This window comes from Platalea leucorodia, assembly GCF_965183815.1.
Source record: "Platalea leucorodia genome assembly, chromosome: 1".
Taxonomy (NCBI): Eukaryota; Metazoa; Chordata; class Aves; order Pelecaniformes; family Threskiornithidae; genus Platalea; species Platalea leucorodia.
This window is the reverse complement of record NC_138823.1, coordinates 15,987,389-16,011,937: the sequence shown is the minus strand read 5'-3', so window position 1 is coordinate 16,011,937 and position 24,549 is coordinate 15,987,389. Positions and strand designations below refer to the sequence as shown.

At 42.4% G+C, this 24,549-nt stretch overlaps 1 protein-coding gene across 1 annotated transcript; it reads left to right on the top strand.

Moving 5' to 3' along the window:
* Positions 1 to 999: 999 nt before the first annotated feature.
* Positions 1,000 to 23,590, top strand: SLC30A8 (solute carrier family 30 member 8; the record flags this gene model as incomplete). Its single annotated transcript, XM_082309932.1, has 8 exons — positions 1,000 to 1,079; positions 9,390 to 9,594; positions 13,520 to 13,658; positions 18,191 to 18,344; positions 18,869 to 19,058; positions 19,451 to 19,556; positions 22,307 to 22,441; positions 23,445 to 23,590. The coding sequence occupies 8 exons, from the start codon at positions 1,000 to 1,002 to the stop codon at positions 23,588 to 23,590; spliced, it is 1,155 nt and encodes a 384-aa protein (XP_082166058.1).
* Between the last annotated feature and the right edge of the window lie 959 nt (positions 23,591 to 24,549).

Below are 24,549 nucleotides of genomic sequence, written 5' to 3'. Positions count from 1 at the left end.
GGGGAGATCCCAGCTCATCATGTACGTATTAGGCTACCCATGGTAAAAAAAGGCTGCAGGATTTACATGCAGCACCCAGCTTTTGCTCACTGCCTGTTCTAATATCTTCTGTGAAGGCAGTGCGTAGGTAGGGATCTCAATTACAGCCTGTTTCTGCCCAGAATATCGTAAAACACAGACAGCACCAGTGCAAAATTTCCCATTAGCGCCGAAGAGCGTGTCTGAGGCCAGGCTGTGAGAGAGGTGAGGCTGGAGGTCTTCTCCTCCCCTCCAGGGACCACGGCTGTCGACAGAACTAACAAACTGAATAAAGTAGAAATAACAATCCGCAGTCCTTCCTGGTGAAATGAAGATTTCAATAACCTGTGTCGCAAACAGCAATAATAAGCAGTCTCTTCTGTTTTGAACCGTTAGGAGCAAACGTGCCAGGGGTAGAAATAAGTCTTTAGAGAGATCGCTTAGATTAAAGAGGCTTGCGCCGAGCCAGGGTGAGGGAGGTGCACTTTCCTCCCAAGCTGAGGAAGTAGAAAGGCAAACAGTGGTTTGACTGTTTCCAGGCAAATCAGGCTGTTTTAATCACCTTCCTTCTCCCTTTCAGCGTGCCCAGGCGAGCACCTGCGTGCACATTGGTGTGTGCACTGCTGCGCTTGACCCTGAGCCAGCGAGTGGGAGAGCACGCACCCACCGCGTGAGCAAAGAGCGCATCACGGCATCAAACATGGAGGGGAAAAAAGAAAAAAAAAGAGAGGGAGGCCCAAACCCCCCAATCTGACATGCTCAGCAAGTGGCTGTTTGGCATATTAGTGACGCCACTAGCACTAGGAAAGCAGCTTTCTCTTGCAGTGGGTTTATTGAGAAGATTATTAAACCCCTCTCATTAAAAAACATTTGGCAGAGACTTCTGCGTAGGTTGGGAGGACATTTTTGCCTACATCCACTTCCAACAGAGAAAGGAGAGTTTAAGGGGGAAAAAAAAGCAAAACCCCACCGACTTTCCTGATGGCTGCCAAAAAGGGTCTTGAAAGAGCTTGCCTTGTGAGTGAGAGGGACACCAAGAAGTACTCCTTGGCCCTAGAAAGGTAACACAGCTCTGTTTCCTTCACTGCCATTGCTTTGTCTTTGAGAGCAATATGAGATCACCGATCTGCCGACGAGCTGCTGAAGTCAAAGTACGAGGAGTTTCACAGTGCGTACAGGGAACATCTTTCATTACTTTCAAAATGTTTTGTTTGATTTTTTCCTTTCCAAACTTTCTTATTAAATGTTTGATGCATTTACTACACAGCAGCTTGATGTGTCTGCATCTGTGATGGATTGAACCAATCTACTGTTGAAGCAAGTGTCTCCTGCTATGTATTTTATAAGCTTAGTAGATTTATTGTAGGATGCAAAACCTCATGGATTATGCTGCAATTTTAGGCTGAATTATAATAGTGCTATTGACACCATGTTTGATTCAAGGCTCCTTCATGCTTGAATGTCTAAATAATCTATTTGGTGTGAAAGAAATGCGATGCTGTTAAGGACTTGATCCTGCAAAAGTTTATTCATGTGGATAGCCGATCAGACTTGAACCTAATGTACCTCTCATGTGCCAGAGGTCCTGTGAGCAAATGCTTGCTTGAGTGAGGAAAGACCCTCTGAAAACATGTGCTGTAGCTTGGGTTAAAAATGAGTATAAACGTCTATCACAAAATAGTTTTGCAGTTGAACTTATTTTCATTCTTCCTCTTGACTCAGACCAGCAAGTATTTTTAAAAGAAAATAGCTGCTCAGTTACAGCTTAGCACCTCTTGACATTTCCATTATCTCATTGGTTTTCAGGTTATTTATTGCTTGGCTCTGTTAAAACGTGTGGGACAGAAACTTGGCATAAACACTGTCAATTCAAATGGAAATCTGTCTCTCTATGTTCTTATACTGGGGTCACTGCCATCATATTTTAGTCATTTGAGTGTCTGGGTTATTATTTAAATATTATTACATGGCTCCGTAAATATACATGGCACTGTCCAAAATTACTTTTGTGGTAATATTTATATTTTAAAAAGATCCCATATGATTCTGCAATTCATTTTAGTTACTGAAGGATCTCAGAGCTTTTTTGATAGCTTGCAATTTTGTGGGCACAGCTTCAGTGGCTTAGGTCCTTTGGCCCCTTGCCACCTCTGGACACAAGGGCATCTCTAGATGAAGCCTTTACACAGTGTGGGAAGGGGTGCTCTGAGACAGGAATAATTGTTAGGCTGCTTCTTGAGGAAGCCCTCAGTTTCCCTAGATTACCAGGAACAGGGAATATTGCCAGTGAGAAGAGGGGTAGGGTGCGCATCAGGGGCAGTAACCCCCAGCAGCTGATCCTCCCATCTAAGAGCTGACTCACCTTCTAGAGGAGTCGATTTCTTCCTGATAATTATTTCTTAGTTTAGGGTTGAAGTTAGTTGGGACAAATCAATGCAACAATTGCAATTGTTGGGCTGATTGCTGCAGATATTCCCAACAGCCCCAGTGCTAGAGGGCCAGGCTCAGGAGGGCTCTGTAGCAGAGGTCCTGAGGAGGCTGAGTTATGGCAGTGGCAACACAGCTCCCCAGGAGGAGAAGGGCTTGTCCAGGCGTGTGGCTTTTGTGCTTCACCTCTTCTCGGCTTTTCTTGCCAGGTGAAGTTTGATTAACTGCATAGCCTAATTACTCTGTTCCAGCAATAACCAGAAATGGGGGCTGAGAGCCGGGGTCTTCCTCCTGTTCAGAAGAGCTGGCAGCTCAGGGGAAGCCCTCGCCCTGCTCCCCCTCGCAGCCCAGCGACCTGGGGTGCCAGCCCAGGGGCCGGAGCCAGCGGGGCGGTGGGGATGCAGCCTGCTGGGCTCGGGCTTGCACAGACTGGCTGCGTGCACAGCTTCAGGTGTCTTAAGCCGATCAGTAGCAATAAGCTCACCTTAGCCTTTGGTATAAATTACCACATTTTTCCATTCCCTGTGTGTAGGCTTAATGAACAGCTCTAATGCTTTCAGCAGAATTTATTATGCACACACATTGCCGATTTCTTTGCCATCCCCCAGCCTCTTTCTTTTTAATAAATGCCATTATTACAATACACAGCGAACAAAACTGTTTTTATCTTAACCACGTGAGTAGGAAGTCTGAATACAGGCCCCGTTCCCTGCACACAAGGCTGTGGGGGAGAGTGTTTTGTACATGCCAAGCCGGTCTGTAGTCACTAGCGGGTTTGGATGCATTGAGGTCTCCCATACCAAATGAAATGCTTACAAGGGTGTGGGCTTTAACTGAGCTCTGTGAAAATCAGGTCAGCTGTAGGCTTGTAGGATAATTCAGGTTGGAAGGGACCTCAGGAGGTCTCTGGTCCAACCTCCTGCTCAAAGCAGGGTTAGCTGAGAGATCAAACAAGGTTGCTTGGGGCTTTATCTGGTCTAGTCTTGAAAAAAATCTCTCAGGATGGAAACTGCATGACCTATCTGGGCAATCTGCTCCAATACTGAATTATTCTCACAGTCTTTTTTTTTCCCTTATGTTCAGTCTGAACCTCTCTTGTTTCAGTTTATGACCATTGTCCTCATCCTTCCTCCATGCACAGCAATAAAGCTCCATCTTCTCAATAGCCGCCTCAAAAATATTGGCAGGTTGCTGTTAGGTGCCCCTGAAGCCACCTCTTCTGTAGGCTGGACAAGTCCATTTCCCTCAGGACAAGAGCTCCAGCCCTCAACCATCCTGGTGGTCCTCTGCTGAACCTGTGCCAGTTTATTGATCTTTCCTGTGCTGGGGACTCCAAAACTGGACACCATATTCTACATGTGGTCTGAGAAGTCTGTCCCAGGTGCAGGACTTTGCATTCATCCTTGCTGAATTTCATAAGGCTCCTGTTGGCCCCTTTCTCCAGCCTGCCTATGGCAGCCTTGCCCTCCAATGTATCAGCTGCACCCTCAACTTGGCATCATCTGCCAACTTGATCAGGGAGCACTGCACCTCCTCCTCTAGGTAATGGACAAAGATATTACACAGGACTGATCCCAGGATAGGACACCACTTCTCACCAGCCTCCAGGAAGGGTATGAGCCATAATCATAACAGAGTCTGAAGCTGGGCACTCAGAACCTCCTGCCTTATGCAAAAATGTTGTCTGTAAGGCATATCAAGTGAGATTCATATAATCTCTCTTTAACTTCAGTCTGAATTAGGTGTCTAAGGTAGTTTTCTATGGTCTTTTTACAGTCAATGGTGGTGGTAGGAGAGGATAAATTCTTCAGATGATTAATCATTTGATATGTTATTTTTTATTTGTTATCACCTATCTAATGATCTGGATAACCATTTATCAAAGACACGGGAGTCTTGACCAAATTCCTGAAGTTTCCATGAATGAAGACAGGCCTGATGATTTTATTTCTTGCTGACAATAGATCAGTGTAATATTGACCAGAAATATTCAATATCTCACTTCATAAATCAGTGGATTTGCATCAGATTGTACCAACTATGAACTAGATTTTGGCTTGATCTAGCATGTATTTCTGGATTCCTGATCATGTTCTTTATGCGTCATTATAGTGGGATTTTGAATACCATCACACAAGTGAAAATCGAGGCTTCTGGTCTCAAGGTTTTGGTTTTTATTTTATCTCTGAGACAAGAGATAAGAAAAAAAAGGGGGGGGGAGGGGAAATGCTGAAAGCAGGAAAGATGTGTAAAAACCTTAGGGCTTGTCTTCATGTAAATTTTGTAACACAAGGCGTTAACGTGACCTGTAGTTATTCCTACCTATCAGTGAGGCCTGAGGCTTGTAATTGATTCCTGTCTGCCAGGCTCATACCAGGCAAAAAGTTTGAAGTTAGCCTGGGAGACAATTTCTTCAGGTGTAGACTGATTTTCTATGACAAGCATATAGGGAATATTTTCTTCTTTTTCTGCTTTCCTGCAGGTGATATGAAATCTCTTATGGGATAAAAGAGTCCGTCCTCATCAAATAAAAGCTTTTCACCATTCCTTGTGCTTTGCAGAAGTCAATGCTCAGGAAAACCGTAGGTGTTTCTTGTGACTTCTGAAAGGTTTTAGCTGTGGGCCCTGTGGTTATGTCTCCTTTGTACTGTCTCCAGCAGCATGCAGTATCTTAGGGGACTCAGCAAAACCCATCCCATTGCTTTTGCCCTCGTGTTAGGTGACATGAGGACCCTGTAGAAAGGACTGTGTCTGCCCAATACTGGCCATACGCCATCTCCATTATGCCCACTTCAGTTATGCCCACTTCATCTCAGAAAGAAAATTAGAACCGACATAGTAAGAGGTATGAAACAGAAATTAAATAACTAGGACACCAGCTCATGAAATTGATGGTTCAGGGGTATAACAATGATACATAAAATCATGAATGATGTGATGAAGGTAAACAGGGAATGGTCATTCATTATTTCTAACAGTACAAGAACTAATTAAAATATCAGGCAGGCAGCTTAAGAGTAACAAAGGATGCATTATTTTTACACAAATCATAATTAAGCTGTGGAACTCAACACTTCCAAGTCAGCCAGGTTTGTGGCAGAAAGACCTGTAAAGGGCTATTAGACACAAGCTCTGGTTCAGCCACCTCCAAGCCTCCAGATTTGTGCAACTGGGGAGCAGTACTGCTCTGGACATGTTCCTTTCTGGTACTTTGTCCTCACATATTCCCTTGTGCTCATGACAGAGTTTGGATACTTGACTACATGCACCTTTGTTCTAACTCCATGCAGGTATTGTTATACCCTTATGCAGAAGGAACTTTACTGACACTACATTTATGCGTATGATGTGACCAGGCCCTCAAAATGAGAATAAAATAACCATGGGACAAATTCCCATCTACTAGACATCTAAATGTATGCAAATATATAAATATTTGCTTTTGGTTTCGTGATAAGGAAAAGGAGAATCTGGACAGCCAGGGTATAAACAGGCTCTTAAATTACTTGGAAATATTGAAGATTGGTACATTAGTTGAAATCGGAGTGGTGCCAGCATAAGGAGGTGACTATGGCTTTGATAAGTTTTTCTCTGAAGGCAGTTTCATTATCCTTTCAGGCACCAAAAAATTACTATTTTCCCTTGTGAAGGAGATGATCTCCTGTGGGAAGTGCAGCAATTCCACATTTTGCTCTTTTGACTGGGGATCTCATAATGGTCTAGGAGGACGGCAATTATTCCCATCAGCCCGCAGATCAAGGCACCCAACAGATCAAGTGAAAACAAACAAAAGGAAGTTGCAATCAAAAGCTCTTGCTAATGATTTGTGTGGAATCTGCAATATGTATTAATATTTTCTCCTTCCCCCCTTCTGGGCTTGACTCAGTAGGAGCCTTTCTGTGACATTCCCCTGACTATCTTTTTTACAAAGGAAAGAATTTGAAATGGAGAAAAGATTATTTTTTAATCTGGGACTCTGCTTGCAGTGTGCTGGTGCAGAGATCTGATGCTCAAAGGCTACATCTTGCTCTAACACACTCAGAAGGGGTTTATGGTTTGACAGAGCTGATCTCTGCACCTTAAGCTTTTGATTCACACATTTATAAAACTGTCTCTTAGATTCTTTTAATTAGTGGCAGGCTGCTTTTGGAAGAAAAAAAAAATGGTTACGCATGGCAGCTGGCAGGAGTCTTCCTAACTCATGGGGCCAGATGCTGCTCTGGGAGTTCAAAGGGAGCAGCGAATGCTTGCTACCTCTGACAACCAGGCCACTTTTATTTAGGTACCCTTTAGGCAGAAAAATGTGACAATTGTGGGTTTAAGCTGTCTCTGTTTGCTTTTGCATCTGTTCAATGAGATCTGTGGACAGTGCCTTCCTACCCCTCAGTGGTACTCTGAGGTTTTGTTAGCTGATGGAAAGACTTGAAGATTAAAAAAGGGAGGGGGATCACAAAGCGACCTATTTTGTTAACAGCAAGAAAAGGATTTGGTGGCTCAAAAATCTGCAGGGGTAATTTTGGCATCCCTGCCCTGACAGGCTGTTGAGCTGATCGTGACTCATGTTGTTAAGATGATTTTAATTTTCAATGCCAGCTGATGAAAATTGAGTTAAAGGGAAATTAATTTTACATGCAAGCTATAGAAAAGCATTGGAAGTTAACTCCAGAGAGGGATCACGAGAAAGAAAAACTTGCATGCTCTGATCTCCAGGGGACAGCGAGAGAACTACAGTATTTTATTCAGCCATCTGGAAGGAATCAACTTGTGGTACCTTCTGAGTCTAATTCATCGGGAAAATATTGTACATAAGTGACACAGTGCACATGAGGAGCCTCATGAATGTAAAACTAAAGGACTGGAGAAGGACTGGCTAGTGGGTACCCTGGCTGCCAGATGGGCAGCCCATTCCCCAGTTGGTCCAGCTCCCATTTATTTGTGGTTGTGAGGAAAATAAAGGAAAACACTGACAAAAGGACTAAGAAAACTCACTGTCTCCAGGCATCAGCCATTAAATCTGACCAGTTGCTCTTTCATGCAAGCTCCTCACGTACAGGGGGAACTGGTAAGCAAACAGAGACCACATGCTAACCTGGCTGGGAAACAAGCTGACTCAGGGGAACATGTTGCATCCTTGGAACATCTCAATAATATTTACAAAACCAAATCCACGCTGATTATCTACAGTTGCAGGGCTTGATTGCCAAGGTGGGTCAGCTCTTTTCCTTTCGCCAGTACCTCCACGGTGCTGATGAACACAATGAGGCGCCGAGGCATCCGCAGCTCTGTGGCTGCCTTTGCCTCTCGCCCATCGGTGGGGTGCGGGCTGCAGGGAACCTGGCAGGACTTCGGACCTGCTGAGCAGCTGCAGCCCCCTCAGGCTGCCCAAAAAGGCAGCTGGAAAAAGCTTGTGACTTCAGTGTGTTTTTTTTCTTGACACCAACTGCTGCAGATTGGCAGCCACCGGCATGATTTCTTTCCACCGAGATTTTAGGCATCTTGACACTTCCATAAACAGTGCTGAAACACTACAGAAAGTCTTCAAGAACCATGTACCTCCCTGAGCACAGGTCGTCTTCACACAACTGAAGAAACAACTCTTCCTGGTCCCAAAGGAAAGTCCTTAGTCAGAATGAGGAAAAGAGGCTGTTATTACTGGGGGCAGCTAACTCCACGTCATGCCCCCAGCCTAATTTCAGACTCAGAAACAGCAGTGGAGTTTGCTGCATTCCCAGACAGGCTTGCGGACTATGCCCCTGCACATACAGACCTCAAATAGCTGTAACACGTGGTTATATGGAGGTTATGTATGTGCATCTGGGCCAAATTTGCCTTTTGATGCTACACAGTGTGCTCCCGAAAGTCTCAGTACACAGCAGGGGATGTTTTACCAATGGAGGTATCACATTAGGAGCAGCTGTGGCAACAAATGTTGTATCTGGAGAGACATAAAGCCTCCTGGGACAGGGCTTTGGTTGGTTTTTGTTTGCTGTTTGGGCTCTTCTCAGTTGAGAGGTAGGGAGGAGGGGACGTTCTTGCTTACCAAACCACGCTGGGGCCCCCCCTGGGGGAGTCTCTGGGCTGCTCTAGTGAAAGCACCAGATGTCATGGTCATCCAGGAGCTCCCACCGTTGCAATGCAATGTGCTCGGCCCTGGACCTCTCTACCTTCACCCCATATTTCCTGTGCAGGAACCCTGAGAAGAACAGCACTGAGGTTTTGTGGCAGAGCAGATTTGGCTGGGAAATCACCTTGTGATGGAGCAATGCTCAAAGAGCCACTTTTGGTGAACTTCTAGCCTTTCTGTGAAATCAGTGGCACAAAGGGGTCAGCATACTATGGAGAACTGATTTCTTTGATTTTTTAAGTGTCTTTGAAACTTTTGGGCTAATACTTTCTATACTCAGGCCCTGCTGGAAGATCGATAGTTTTTGTACATATGTTGAAATTTGAGATAAAATAGTTCTGCATGCAAAGAGAGGGGAGAAATATCTTTAGTCAATTATATGTGAGAAAAGGATTTTTTTTTTTTTAATAGTCTTCCTGAAAAAACTGTAAGGAATAAAAAACTGAATTTTTCCATAGAGCTGTCTCCATGCTATGCTGAATTTGGTCGCTATTTGCATGAGGTATGACTTCTTGAAAATCATGCGGTGTGCATAAAATACACAGCCTAATAAAGTCACTCTGTGTTTCATAAAATGCTAAATGATGTAGGAGAGCCCAAAGAGCTGGGAAACACAGCCAGAGCAGTCATTTCATGTGCAGCTCCCTCCTGCAGAGCCCTGCTTGTGCGAGCAAGCCTCTTCTATGACCTGCTCCGCTGTTCCCAACGCTGCTTTTATCCTTTGAAAGCATTAATTACATAGTTTCTGGGGCTGCAGGGCTAGACGCCCAAATAACCAGGGTTTTTATTTTTTAACCTTCTGTTTCTTTCAATCCCGAAGGATGAGCCGGCATCAGAAGAATTTAAATGAAGAGAGGCAGCAGCAGGAAGCAGAAGATACTGAAGCTAATCCAGCGTATCACTGTCACAGCTACTCACAGGCCTATGAGAACAGAAAAAGGGAGCAGCATCAAGCCAGGAAGAAGCTCTGTGTAGCATCAGTAATTTGCATCTTCTTCATGATTGCTGAGATTACAGGGGAGTATGTTTGCTCAAAGAGAGCTCAGTTTGGTGCCCAGCACAGCCGTATTCATGCCCTTTTGCAGCTACTCTGAGTGCAGTGACCCACGATCCACAGACGTGAACCCACCTGTGATAAAATAACTCTCTTTTCTCCCCAATCTTTAAAAGAATTGTGGGCTTTTTTTAAGTAAAATTATCAAAATATTTTCATATATTCATTTAAGGATTGCATCTGGGTAGGAATGCAAGGATCAGTTAATGGTGTAAACTGCTCTCCCAGGTCTTCTTTACATGGCTAGCATGTCTTAGCATCATGTCACAAAAGGTTTCTAATAAATTGGGTTACACTTTTTGGAAAAGATTAGAAGATTTTACACGTTTATCCAGGCCAATGAGACCTCAGCACTGATGAAGGCTGCTAGCAGCAGGATCTCATATTAAATGCAACAGTCTTTACAAAATCCAGGGAAATCCAGGGCCAGATTCACCATCTGCTTTTCTTCAGTTAAGTGAATGTATTTATACCAGGGCACGTTTATCTTTTAAATTGGCCTGCTGGTGTGTCTCTGGATCAATGGAAGATTATTCCCCTGTCTAATTAGCTTTCACTTCTGGACTCATCCTACAATATCCAATATAAATTTTTGGCTCACTCATAGAGCATTAGCTTTCATTTTGTCCCACCGACTGCTCTCTGCATGGCTTCTGTGATATTTATACCCACCTGACAGTTCCTGGCGCTCTGATTTCCCCTTCTCCACGGTGAGGTGAGGTAAAGTAAGACATGAGGAACGCCACAGGCTTTTGCCACATGTGCCCCAGGGGATGTAACAAAAATCAGCCAGGAAGGCCTGGGAAACCCATGTTTTCCCTGCTTCAGCATCTCTGGAGCCCCAAGAAAATGAAATAGAAAGGCTTTGTCTTCCCCACAGGTGAGAAGTGGAGGCAATGAAAGAGCCGCTGCATTTCTGCCTTCTCCCCTGGCTGCAAAACCCAGCAGGGACTTCTCCATCTCTTCCCTCCCACGTGCTTAATCTGCGTGAAGCCCCGTTGTTTGCAGGTCACGTGCATTTCCCCATGAAAACCGGTGCATACCACTAATCTCCATGCAGTAATTTCCAGTGCCAGAAGTAATGCATTATTAACAAAACCGTATAATCAGTAGGCTTAAGTCTGGTGAATGTGGCAATCCTAGAGGATAATTGGAAGGACAGATGATATGTTAACTAAATGTTTCATTTTGCTTAATGAATCATACAGCTTTTTTGCAGTGACAGCTTAAGTAACAGGCTTGAAGACCATTTTGCTTCAGACCATTAAACTTTGACAAACCAGTTATTAACTGCAGTTACAGACAGCAGTCTGTGGAGATTTTTGTAATTATGAACGATACATTTAATTTTTTTAATCGTTAGGCTAGACAGCCTGTGCCTGATGATTGACCATTGAGTGACTGACAGTTTCTACTGCTTTGTGGTATACAAAGCTATAAACATCCATTGCGGGTAAGAGTAAGTCATAAAGGCCACTTGTTGGGAGTATTGATACAAAGCAATAAAAGCCTGTAACTATTAGACAGGCTTTACTCTTGAAAATAAATAACATGTTCTCCTTCCTTCTCCTCTTAAGGTCAAACAGCTTCCATGGGCATTATTATGCTAAACAGAAGAAACAAAGCTGCATCACTCTCAAAGAGGTTAAAAAGTTGTGCTTCTTTGAATCCCTAGATCTTTCCCGTGATATTTTTGCTCAAACCATCTGTGCTGGCCCTTACTGCTCTCCCAGAAGGGGCACTGTTGGCTGAGCCTGATACACCAACTGTTTCCAAAAGACAATTATCTTCTGTTCTTCTAATGCAGATCCATCACAACCTCCATAGATTTGGAGATATCAGTCAAACCGATTACACCCTATGTACAGCCCTGATATAAAAGTGCTTTCCAAGGATTTTTAGTGGCTAAAGACCAAATGTGGATTTCAAAGTACTTTATTTCCATTTGGGCACTAGAAAGAGAGACAAACCCAGCATGTGTCATCATGTCAAAAAGGAATATAAAGACTTGACCAGGTTGCTAAGATAAGCAGACTGAGATCTCACAAACTCACCCAAGGCATTAGTTATGCCAGCAATACATAAAATAATAATTTGCCAACATTTTTCAAAGACAGCAGGCTAGAAGCAAGCTTTTGTAATGCTGTCCCACAGAACATGGAAATACAGTAGCTAAAATGTAATAGGGTTTTGCAGGCAGCTTGTGCTCTACATATTTGTTTGCTGAAAGATAGCTGATGCCTTGGTTGTTAACATCTGTGCACTGCCAGACAAGCCTGCTTCCCTCTGCTATGCAAAATTGCTTCCCACTTGGGAAACAGCTACCCTGCAAACAGTGGAAGTCTAGGAACTGTGTCATGACCAAAAAGTATATGTGCATTTACACCTGCTCATGTTCTGGGAAATCCCCATTCTGTTGCATTTTTCATTTTACTGCAAGGAAGGAGATGCCCCCAAATTCTGCAGTCATGCCTGCTCCCTTTTGGGAAGTAACTTTCAGGCAGCTGTAAATGGGATGTATAGGTAGACAACAGAAAAAAATAATATATGCCCTATATGTGCAATATGCATTTTCCTGCAGTGGCAAACCATACAGGATTAGGTATTCTAATCTAAAATCTGCATGTGGGAGGAAATTAAACAGACAGTCCATCCTGCTGGCATGAAGATTTTCCATCTAAAAGGAAACAAAAGATGTGTCTACATGTCCCTTTGGCAGTGGTATCTTGCCAAAGGTATGAATGAGACATTTTACAATGTTTTTCAGGATTCATTGATTCTCATATGGGTTGTGGTCAGGAGAAACAGGTGAACTGAAATTAATTAAATGTCTGAAGAAGGATGGAAATATATTGCCGAACACAGGAACTAGACGATTTGGCTCTATCATTTCACATTTCCATTTTTCTACATTTCCACTCTGATGAAAAGATTCCCCTGCTGTAACAAGTTGGCAGGAGAGCTTCCTGCCTGTGATCCTTGTCTTCCCCTGCAGCCATCATCAGCTGGGGTAGTTTAGAGCAATCTTTTAGTTTCTTTGGATTTGCCTTTAGCCCTGAGACATGGTTAGAAGCTTTTGGCAAAATAATGATATTTGGCTTACTGGGTAAAAGAAATGTGGTGTCAGATAGCCTAAAATGGCTCGGGTTTTTTTTCCAGAATTCACATGAAACCAAAATCCCCCAAAGTCAAATGACATTCAGCCACATTTTTCCAGCTCTAGCAGCAAAATTAAATCATGCATTACAGATGCAAAATGATAGATTAGTCTTGTAAACAGAACATTTTTCTCTATCCCCTCACCAAAATGGCTGGTTGTTTATCACAGCTCTTCTGCTGGGACCTTTCCTTTTACTCCTGTTTTAATGTTGCCTGTGACAAATAAAAAGTTGGGCATCCAGCCATCCAAAACTCAGGAAGAACATGCATATTTTCCTATAACAAATGGAAAATTAATACCATAAGCTAGGAGTCTGAGTATTTGTACATACATTAAAATATTAGCGATCTGTGAAGAGATAGTGGGAGGATACTGGAAATGTGATCCCTAAGCCTGTGTTTCACCAAGAAATCTGATATTGAAATAGTTACAATAAAACAGTCCAATAGTGCTATAACCACAGCACTAATGTATCACAACTCTTATTCTGCTTAGGACTCTCTCTCTCTCTCTCGGACAAAGAAATTTAGCTTATTTCTTTCTATTAATTCATACCTTTCACTGCATGAATGAGGTACAAATGAAACTAACTTTGAAGAGTTTTGAGTCGTGTATGATCACTGAAAATCGAATGTTCCCTTTGATTCACAGCAAAGCAGGTCTCGAGTTTGATCTGGTCAACTCAAACTTCCGACCAGAGCCATGATACGGACACATGTTCCACACAGGTGGGCAGATTGCCGGGAGCTTGGCCGTGATCACCGATGCGGCACACATTCTGGTGGACCTGACAAGCTTCCTGATCAGCCTCTTCTCTCTGTGGCTTGCCTCCAAACCTCCCAACAAGCAGCTAACTTTCGGGTGGCACCGAGCAGGTAGCAAACATGTCACAGTATGAACATGTGGAATGGGAAAGGGAAGTCATCATAGCCAGGGACTGAAAAACATGCCAATGTCCAACATAGGTCTGCAGATATTTGAAGATAGTGCACTAATGCTCTCAAAGCCCCCAGGACACATGACAAACAAAGCAAGCCAGTGAGCTTCAAAGAAGTGAAAAGCACAGTCATCTCTTACCTACAAACGTGTCTTTCAGTTCATTATTGAATACAGTTTTGGGCTGGTGCTAGCTTTGGCTGGGATAACAGCAACTTCCCTCAGTGACTTGAGTCTGAGGAGGACCAAGTCCTCAATCTGCTATAAAATACAACTTTCTATAAAAGCAGCAATATCCATAAACATGAGGGTCTACTTCATTTATAGAATGATAAAGCAAATCATTAAATTATTTAAAAAAGACAACAATGTTATGTTTGTAGAAAAGTGAGATCTTTTAACATTTACCATTTTCTAAATCCTCTCCCTGCATATCTCTTTATCACTGCTGGTTTTTATCAGATGGAAGCACTGGTTTTGAAAGTTCTCTGTCCTCAACCAAAATCAATATATTTACAGATGACACCTAATACCAAAAGCCTTACAATCAAACACAAGTGCTTTTACAAAAGTCATCAGCAAAATATTAACTATGATGAGAACAATTTTCTGAGGGTATGATTCTGTTCGAGATTTAGACACCTAAATATCAATGGCTACACATAAGTGGGCACATATAAGCAGAGGGTCCAAGTTTCTGGTACATTCAACAGAAATCTAGGCTCCATTCAGCTGTCTAAACATAGAGATCTGGTGCTACATCTCTAGGGTGTCTCAGACTTATGCATGGGAATGGCAGCTGTGGCACAAGACCCACAGGAGACTGCACAGGATGCCAAACACAAGACCGGGGCATCTCAAATGCCACCAAATGCTCATAGTTAAGAAATTAGGATGTGTTCCCAGACAGTCAATGGAGCAGGGAGCTGTGTGAATCACCACTAATTTGATGTCCTTTGTCCACAATGGGAGTTTAGACACCTAGCTTAGACCTACATGTAGACATTTTAATTTAGTTGCCTCAGTCTGGAAATGAATTCCATGCTGTGTGTCTTAGGGCTCAATTTATTTTTGCTCATACGTAAGGGATTGGTGCTATTTGAAATGTCCTAATGTGTTCCACAAAGTCTCCAGCTGCCACTCTAGAAGACTATGGGTCATCTACACATCTTGTGTCAAGCCATACATGGAGGTGTCAGTGTATCTCAAATGGCTCTAGGTACCTATGCACCTGAACTGAAGACTCAGATGATAACTGCTTCAAGGATGTTCAATACAAAGAGCCAGAAGCAGCTTCTGACTCAGGATGTCTGCTGACCAAGGTTGCCTGTAGCTGCAGAATGTACCAGAAAAGACAGATGCCATATTTATCCTGTCTTTATATTGCTCCCTAAGTATATTGTACCAACTCTGCTGGAAACAGGCTGCTGGATGAGGGGGAGGTTTAGTATGACTGAAGTGTGGTTGGCATTATGCTGCCAACACACAGCTGAATTTTGCAGCCTTAGCAAACTACTACTTGCCATCACTCGATCCATAATTACTTTTTGTGTTTATGCTCTCTCAGCCTGGGAATAAAAGAAAGTGATTGTCGTGGTTTAACCCCAGCCAGCAACTAAGCACCACGCAGCCGCTCACTCACTCTCCCCCAGTGGGATGGGGGAGAGAATCAGAAGGGTAAAAGGGAGAAAACTCGTGGGTTGAGATAAGAACAGTTTAATAATTGAAGTAAAATAAATTAGAACAGTTAAATAGGCAAAGCAAAAAACCGTGCACGCAAACAAAACAGAACAAGGAATTCATTCACTACTTCCCATCGGCAGGCAGGTGTTCAGCCATCCCCAGGAAAGCAGGGCTCCATCACGCGTAACGGTTACTTGGGAAGACAAACGCCATCGCGCCCAATGTCCCCCCCCTTCCTCCTTCTTCCCCCAGCTTATATATACTGAGCATGACGTCATATGGTATGGAATAGCCCTTGGGCCAGTCTGGGTCAGCCCTCCCCCTGGCTGTGCCCCCTCCCAGCTTCTTGTGCACCCGGCAGAGCAGGGGAAGCTGAAAAGTCCTTTACCACTGTGAGCGCCACTTAGCAACTACTTAGCAAGAACAAAACGTCAGTGTATCCTCGACATTGTTCTCATCCTAAACCCAAAACACAGCCCCATACCGGCTACCAAGACGAAAATTAACTCTATCCCCGCTGAAACCAGGACAGTGATAGAGAGACTTCTCTCTTGCAGATGAGATGGTAGGCAGGTTCAGCAACCTCATGTAACTTCACCCTCAGTCTGTGTTAGATTTTTTAGCTTTTTCTCATCACAATGCAGAACTTCAAAGCTAATCTTTTATTGCCTTTTTATCCTGGTAGCAAAGAGAGCCCTGCATCAAACATCAGTGGCTATTTAATTGCATTCCATGATAGTTATCCTGTTTCTTGCTTATTTTCCCAGCTATATTTCCAGTTTAATATGCAGGTGGGTGCCTTAATAGAGTAGCTGAGGGCAGTCAGGTGGGTGGCAGAGTGACTGTGTGCTGACTACCAAAGTCTTGCAGGTGCAGCCCTCCATGACACTGGAAGCTGTTTTTTCACTGCTTTTCTCAGACTGATAGATAGGGTTTGTCATGCAAAGACTGTGTATGACAGGGCTCGGGTTTAGCAGGAGCCATCTGAATGCCTCCTGTCTTCTAAGCCAGAACCAGGCAGCAGGATCAGTCAAGACAGCAGTTCAACACAATCCTTTGGGTGTGCAGCTACTTTCAGCAACATGGCTAGAAGCATAATATTAAAGGAGATTGATAGTATGAGCCAGACCTACTTCCAGGTAGGAAAGCTCTCTTCAATCTCAATTTCTTTATCTCCGGTATGATTCAGAGTTTCCCAAACAATCCTATACTATTGTTTGCTGTGCTCTGTTAGTGTTAGCAGTTCTGAAGAAATGTAACTGAGAACATCTTGAGTAAAGCATTTAATACTACTGAACTGGTCTGTAAGCTTAGCTAAACGTTTGCTAAGATTGAAAAATACATTGAAAAGTAATATGTATTTTCACCTGTGTAGGTAAGGATGACCTCTAACATTTTCAGCTGTGGAGTATATGCACACATGCACACAGACATTCATGCAGGTGTTCACAAAAGCTGTTGGCTCCTTTCATGGCAATCATAGCATAGCCATCAACACCTTCAGCTGGGCCAGGTTTGCAGGGTTTTAACCTGTAACTTGCAGAAGATATAAACACCAGATTTATCAGGAAATATAAACACCATGCTTTATGTTAGCTTCTCTCTATCTACTTTTAAGCAAAAATAGATTTCCCTGTCAGTGCGCTTTCATTTGTTATTTATCAGTTTTAGACAAAATGGTTATTTTGATAAGCATCTGGAGCCTGGACTGCTGCAAAATGTGTGACCCTCATAAAAATATATTCAAAGTCATAAGCTGAGTTTCAGCTGCTTTCACAAACTGACAGTGGAGGTCTGTGCAAGTGCTTTGCTCTTTCTGGCTATATCTACTGCCTTTCACTTTACTGTGAATTTTCATTTTCCTTGGTACTGTCTCAGTTGTGCTCATAAAGTGCCACATTTACCCATTCAAGTCACATGGCAGTTACTAGTCCCACATCCTATTAAAAACATGCTGCATGTTCATACGAACATCCCCAGACCTCGCCTATGGCAGTGCAATAAAAAGTGGCCTTGGGGACTGGATTTATTTGAGCCCAACTCAGAGCCAATAGAGACAAAATTAAATTTTGCTGCCCCAGGGAAAAAATAACTTCTTTTGTCCTCATCACCGCTGGTGGCACAAAAGTGATTTTGTGGCATTGGCAGGATGAGTCCTATGAGAGAGGAAGGAGAGGTTTTGCTGGCAGGACTTCGTCAGGGGCTGTCACTGACTTTCTGAAGTGTGAAGTGACAAGAGGTGTGCAGAAACAAGAGAGGCTATGGGAGGGGACTTATGGCTGCCAGTGGGTTTGGGTGAGCCGTGCCTCTCTCCTTCCCTCCAACATCTGCTCTCGTGACCAAGATAACCTTGTTGGGGGAGGAGGGCTGGCTCCTGGGGCCTTCAAACCATACTGGCAGGGCCAGGCAACTATGTAAGGTGTGAAAGAATTGCTCTTTTATACTTCCTCACCTTTATAACTCCCTTTGCTCCTCCCAAAACTCCCCAAACGATCTTCTTCGTCTCTCCAATTTCTCCAAATGCCACATGAACTCAACACTGGAATGGGCACAAAAGCAGGAGCAGGTAGAACAGGGTTAGGCCACCACATGCCCTGGGCAGCCACTGGATTTGCTATGACCAGAAAGGGTTTTGGCCCATTCTTTGTGAGCATCAAGGCTGACAATACACAAGAAGTAACTCTGCTGGTTATAAAGCTCACAAACCTGGAACCATTACCTCAATCCCTTAAAATTTCTTACATTTCTGTTATGACTCCTGTTAAAATCAGATTTTTTTAATTCCTAGAAATTCTGGGAGCTTTGATGTCTATGATAATCGTTTGGATAGTGACTGGTGTGTTGACATATTTGGCTAGCATGAGGCTGCTACACCCTGATTATGATATTGATGCTACAGTGATGCTCATTACCTCTGCTTGTGCCGTGCTCGCCAACATCCTGTAAGTTACTTGGTTTTCCTCTCCATCTAACTTTTGAACCTTGAACCTGCTCCTGTATTTCAATAAAAAATGATAGACAGATATTGGCCTCAAAAATATTAAGTGTTTATGAGTTTCATGAGAATATGGAAAAAGGTAGAGAAGAGAGATCCTGCTTCTCATTGAAGGCTGCAGTTACTCTCCTCCTTTCCATTAGCTGCCACACTGGGAAGGGAAATTATAAATGCACAAACTCCAGGAAAAGATTAATCTCCATCTCACTTTTTATTAGATGTCAGAACATTCAAGAACCCTACAGAAAATAAGACTTTATTAATTCCCCTGTTCACACTTTCTTGTTTGTACAAAAAAAAAAACACCGAATCACCTAGGAATTATCTGCTTAACCACTCTGTATTTTTACCTAATGTGTCTGATTTTACTGTTCAGCATTCAGAAGTGAGAGGATTGATGACGTGTGTGACATCACTGCTTTCAGAGGTGCAATAACCCCACTGATATTTGCAGCTTTGCATCTCTTGCAGACTAAGCCTGATTCTGCACCAGACCGGCCACGGGCACAGCCATGGGGCACAAGCCAGGGAACACACGTTGGCCCCTCCGGAAAAGGCAGCTCTGAGCAATGCCAGTCTGCGGGCAGCCTTTGTGCATGCCATCGGAGATCTATTCCAGAGTATTAGTGTGCTAATTAGTGCACTTATCATCTTCTTTAAGGTTAGTTTTATTAGTTCACTTGCCTTTCTTGCAATTAAGGATAACCGTTATTTTCATAGCATTGTGACACTAGGTACTATGTAAATATTTTCTCTTTCTTAATGATATACATTGTAATTTAGTCAAAGACAATTATACTTATTCTTGGGAATTGAAATGACTGTTGAGAGTGTAACGCTTCTTGGTGTTTCAACTGCAAAGAGGATACTTTCATGTCTCTCTGACTATAGCGCCTTCATTCCCTGTTCTGAGGCTCCCTAACTGGCAAAGGAGGTCAGCACTCATTCTGTACTAGATGAATGGAATATATTATTCTTTGAGATTAACTAATTAAAAATGGCAGTAACCAACAATAATGAAATTAACAAAGTGATGTGTTCATATTTTTCTAGCCAGAATACAAAATAGCTGACCCAATCTGCACATTTGTGTTTTCCATCTTTGTTTTGGCCACCACCATCACCATTTTAAGGGATATTTTGATTGTGTTAATGGAAGGTAGGACCTGATTCCAGAATCAATACAGTTATATTTTGTTTTTTCCTCTCTCTTTCTCCATAACACTTATACTCACTGACAAAAGTATAATAGCATACTTCTGTATCAGTTTCCATTATTCTCATAATTCTGATCATACTTTAAACCTAATTACAAATTTAATCAATCAAAACTGTTTTCTACCATTGCACTAGAAGATTTATACATATGCCAGTTTTCATAAAAATCCGTGTACTGGTGTTTTGCTAATGAACTCCCAATGTGTTCCTAAAACTGAGTTGCTTTTGTTTGTCGTATGTGTAACATCATTGCTTTTTATCATCCCTTTGGCGTATGAGATGTCTACTCACTTTGTTCATTGTGTAATTCCTTTACCCATGTGAAATACAAGTCTTTGCCAAAGAAAACCCCAAAGAAAAGAAAAAGACTGTGCTTTGAACTGTGTCTGTGAAATAGGCTGAGTGCAAGAGGCAGAAGTTTAAAAGATTTTTAGTTAAGCCAGTCCAGAAAAGCAAGCTGATGGAGCTTTCCAGTCACGTTCAGGTGCAAGGGCATAGGCAATTCTCAACACATCAGCAGCAAGAAGAACTAGGTTTAGCAATATTTAATCCTGTCAGCTATGGGCCTGAACATTTGATTTGCAATGCCAAATGACTTGAGCAGTCACAGATGCATGTTTTTGCCTTCCTTACACTGAATAATATAATGCAACCTCTTTCTCAGCTATGAAGACATAAGGATTAAAGGGAAAAGTAGCTCTAACAGTGTAGGTTTTGAATGGATACGAGTTACTCAGTGTGACTGTCTGCATGGCTATCTACTTCTCTCTTTCATTTTGCACCTACTTCTGTTTCAAGAAAGAAAATTTCCAGTATTTTTTTTACAGTAAAGCTTCATTCTTGGTTTGCTTTCAGTGATTGTGAGACAAAGATACATTTGTGTAGAAGTGTACCTAGACAGAGGGCCACAAAAATTATCAGAGGGATGGAACACCTCTCCTATGAGGAAAGGCTGAAAGAGTTGGGGTTGTTCAGCCTGGAGAAGAGAAGGCTCCAGGGAGACCTTATTGCAGCCTTTCAGTACTTAAAGGGGGCCTACAAGAAAGATGGGGACAGTCTTTTTAGCAAGGCCTGCTGCAACAGGACAAGGGGTAGTGGTTTTAAACTAAAGGAGGGTAGATTTAGACTAAACAGAAGGAAAAACTTTTTCACGATGAGGGTGGTGAAACACTGGAATGGGTTGCCCAGAGAGGTAGTTGATGCCCCATCCTTGGAAACATTCAAGACCAGGCTGGTTGGGGCTCTGAGCAACCTGATCGAGTTGAAGATGTCCCTGCCCATTGCAGGGGCGGTGGGCTAGATGACCTTTAAAGGTCCCTTCCATCCCAAAGCATTCTATGATTCTATCATTCTAACTGGCTGTATCTTGGCTGCCAAAAAATCAGAAGATCTCTTGATTACTGAAAAAAAAAATCAAACTACCAGGAAGGCCTGGCAGTCCCTGACACTCAGAGGTCTCTTTCTCAGAGAAGTGACTCCCAGATTCCATAAGCAGTGCTGACATGCCAAAATTGCCAGTGTTCTGTTCCCCTCTGCAGCAAGCCCTTTTACACTGTCCTTCTGGAGACGTCTCTGAAGCCAGTCTCCTACCTCCTAAGGAGTATATTCTGCCCAGAATTTTCTAAAGGGAAATTGGATGTTGGAGCTGGTATTGGAGGTGGCTCTTACCCCATGCATCCCGTCTGTCCGGGGATGTCAGCCACACAGCCCCTGTGAGTGACTGTGTCATGCAGGCACTCACTCTCCATGGTTTTCTCTAAAGAGCATGTGCATCTCAGCATCATATTCTACTAAGTCAGTACTCCATATAGCATATCATTCTTGTAATAAACTGATAAGACAAAGCATACAACAATGAGGTCATTAATGATTACAAATAAGTATCAGTTATGGTAGGAAAGACAAAATTAACCAATACCGTGCTTATCATTATTATACTTCATAACTGGTGGCATTAAAAATATGTTTCAGTTTACGGATCCAAGTGAAGCATGATGTGTGTAGCGTTCACGTGGGCACAGAGGTGCATTTCCAAACTCCCAGGTCTCACTCCAGGGAAGATCTGTAGTTAAATTCCTTGGTCAAATTTGGATTTAGATTAAACTCTGAATTTCATGTTGCAACTCACCCTATCACAATTGTCCTCACTCTGAATGAGGGTCATCACCATCATCATCTTTTGTAAGAACACTAATCTAGGAAAACAACCACTGATCTCCTCAATAACTAGACCTGCTATCTAATCTCATCTAAGATTCCTGAGTCAGACCATTTTAATCTTTATGTTTGTCTTTCCCTCTCTGCTAAACAGATGCTTCTCTATTGTGTAAATGTATTGAGGACAGAATCCCTCAGAGGTGCTCAGGTGATGCCATAAAATCTACACTCACAAAAGATGTTGGTGCAAAACTGGGATGTGATCTGGCTAAACGGCTCATTTCCCTATGTAAACTGGACCCTCGGAGTATCTCCTAAGACATGCATGAGTCTCATTCTTCCATGGTGAAGTATAAAACAAGGGATAGGATTAAATTTCGCAGTGAACCCTGAAATAGACAGGCTTTCCAAAGCACTGAATATTTTTATAAAAATTATATGTCTAACTGAATAAAGGTTCATGATGCATTTTCCTGTAATGATCATCATTCTTATCGCTTCAAAATTTTTTTCCCACCAATTTCTCCTTTTAAGGAACATCAAAAGGATTTGCTTATGATGCAGTGAAAGCAAGAATTTTAGCAGTTGAGAAAGTGGAGTCTGTTCACAACCTTCATCTTTGGTCTTTGACAGTGAATCAAACTATTCTATCTGCTCATGTTGCCACAGGTCAGTAAATTTCTGTAAACAGGGAGTAAGTATTCAGCTGCTGCCTGGTAAAGGTCAGTCTCTCCTGATTGGGATACAACTGACTGTATATCTGTTGCTTGTTAAAACAAATGTCATCATTTTGTTTGAAAAATAACAACAACAAAAGCTCTTAAATCCTCCTCCCAGAAATCTTGCCAAATCAACATGGACCTCTACTTAGCCCAAAACTTGAAAATGGCAGAGATTGTGGAGCAAGGAAGTAAATTACAAGGTGTTTCAAATAAATTAGAAGAATTAGACCCAGGCTGGATTTTTCTCACAATACCAAATAGACTTTGGAGTGAATTTGTCAAACTTGAAAACTGTTGATCCCTATAAGAAAAACTTACAGGGCAAATCTGCATTCCTGATGCATCTCTAGCTGTAAAACAATCTTTAAAACATAGCTTGGAGCATAGAGGTAACTCCAGGGGAACAGTTCATCTTTAAAAATAATTTTTTTAAATGTAGTCCTTATCCCTGTTGACAAATTATCCACTACCCAGATCAATTTTCTTGTTTATCTGTTTGCTTTGTACATGTTAAGGTTTATTTAAGAAAAAAAATTCCACCTGTGTTTGGCCAAGAACAGGTTCGGAGGTGAAGACCTCCATGGAGTCCCTGCTTCCCCAAAAGAGTGGGTCTATCAGCCACCCAAATCACTTGGCACTGTTGCTACTCCCTGGCTGGATGAACTAATCTTTATTAAGTATTCCTGCTTTCCTCCAGTTTTCTGCCAAACTGAATTTCTTTGGTGATTATTCTTAGCTCAGCTCTTGCCAAAATTGCATATTCCAACCACGTTTGAATGAACAAACTTTTGCTGACATGCAGGTTCCTGAAAGGAGGATAAAAAGGACAAGAAGCACTTCTCAAAACTTCTTGTTAGAAGTTTGTGAATAGTTTCTGTCACTAAACACTTGCTCTTCTTTAAAGTATTATATTATATGCATTTTGTTTATTTTCTGCTTGCTATCTATAGCAGACACAGCAGACAGCCAGAAGATTTTGAGAGATATTACTGAAGCCCTGTTTCAGCACTACAGCTTCCACTCCATCACCATTCAGATTGAATCAGGAGAGGATCAGAAACGAGATTGCGTCTTCTGTCAAGAGCCCAGGGATTAAAGGGAGCAGTATGCTATGCAAAATAACGATCACCCCTCTTACAGGTCAATGGAGACTATATGTGCTGGTTGTATGTAATTGATTAACAACAAATGGTAATTAACTGAACTAAAAAGCCCTGCCACTGCGAGCAGTGCATGGACCTTTATTTGTTGATACCACCTACCAGCAGAGAACACGTATTATGTCCATCCATCAGCTAGATTACCTGTCCATCAACGGTTCCTTTCAATTACAAGAGAAAGTATCTAAATTATTCTTGACTAGAGCAGCAGATTGGCACTAAAGCAACATTTAGGAGTGCCTGTTTGTAATCACAGGTAACAGAAAACTAATCAACCTTCAAATTATCAGCAGACCAATTATCACAAAATGTAAGGAAATGTGGGTTTGGTGTTCACAAAGCTCAACACTTACTCAGGATAAAAGAGAAAATTTAAATTAGCAGAAGGGATGAAGAGATCTGGGAAAGAAAGTGATGGTGGCATGTGCTTTCCCTGCCTTTTGGCAGACACTCCTCCTCCTGAATATTAAGGGCACCAGATGTGCACCATATTCTGCAGTGTGCATCACAAGAGGATTCACTCCATTCACATTTGGCAAATAGCTCTTTGTTTTTTAGCTAGCCCTATCTATTTTTCAGCTAACCCTCAGCCAAACTCTTTTCTGCCAGACATAGGCAGTATTCTCTACTATCAAGTCAACCCATAACTCGTATTGCACTGCATCATGATAAGTTGAGATGGAGCATTTGTAGTGGATTTTTGGGTGTCTGTGTCACAAGGTACCACTGGGTTGTGACAATAAAACAGACCAGGTGCTCCTAGAAAAGGAAAAAATAATTAGGACAAGGAAAGACTGTGGGCCATCATGAACATCATGTCTAGTGTCCTTCATAGTATGGCCTATGGGGCGTTACCCAGTGATGCTACATCCCCGAAGTTATATCAGACAATTAA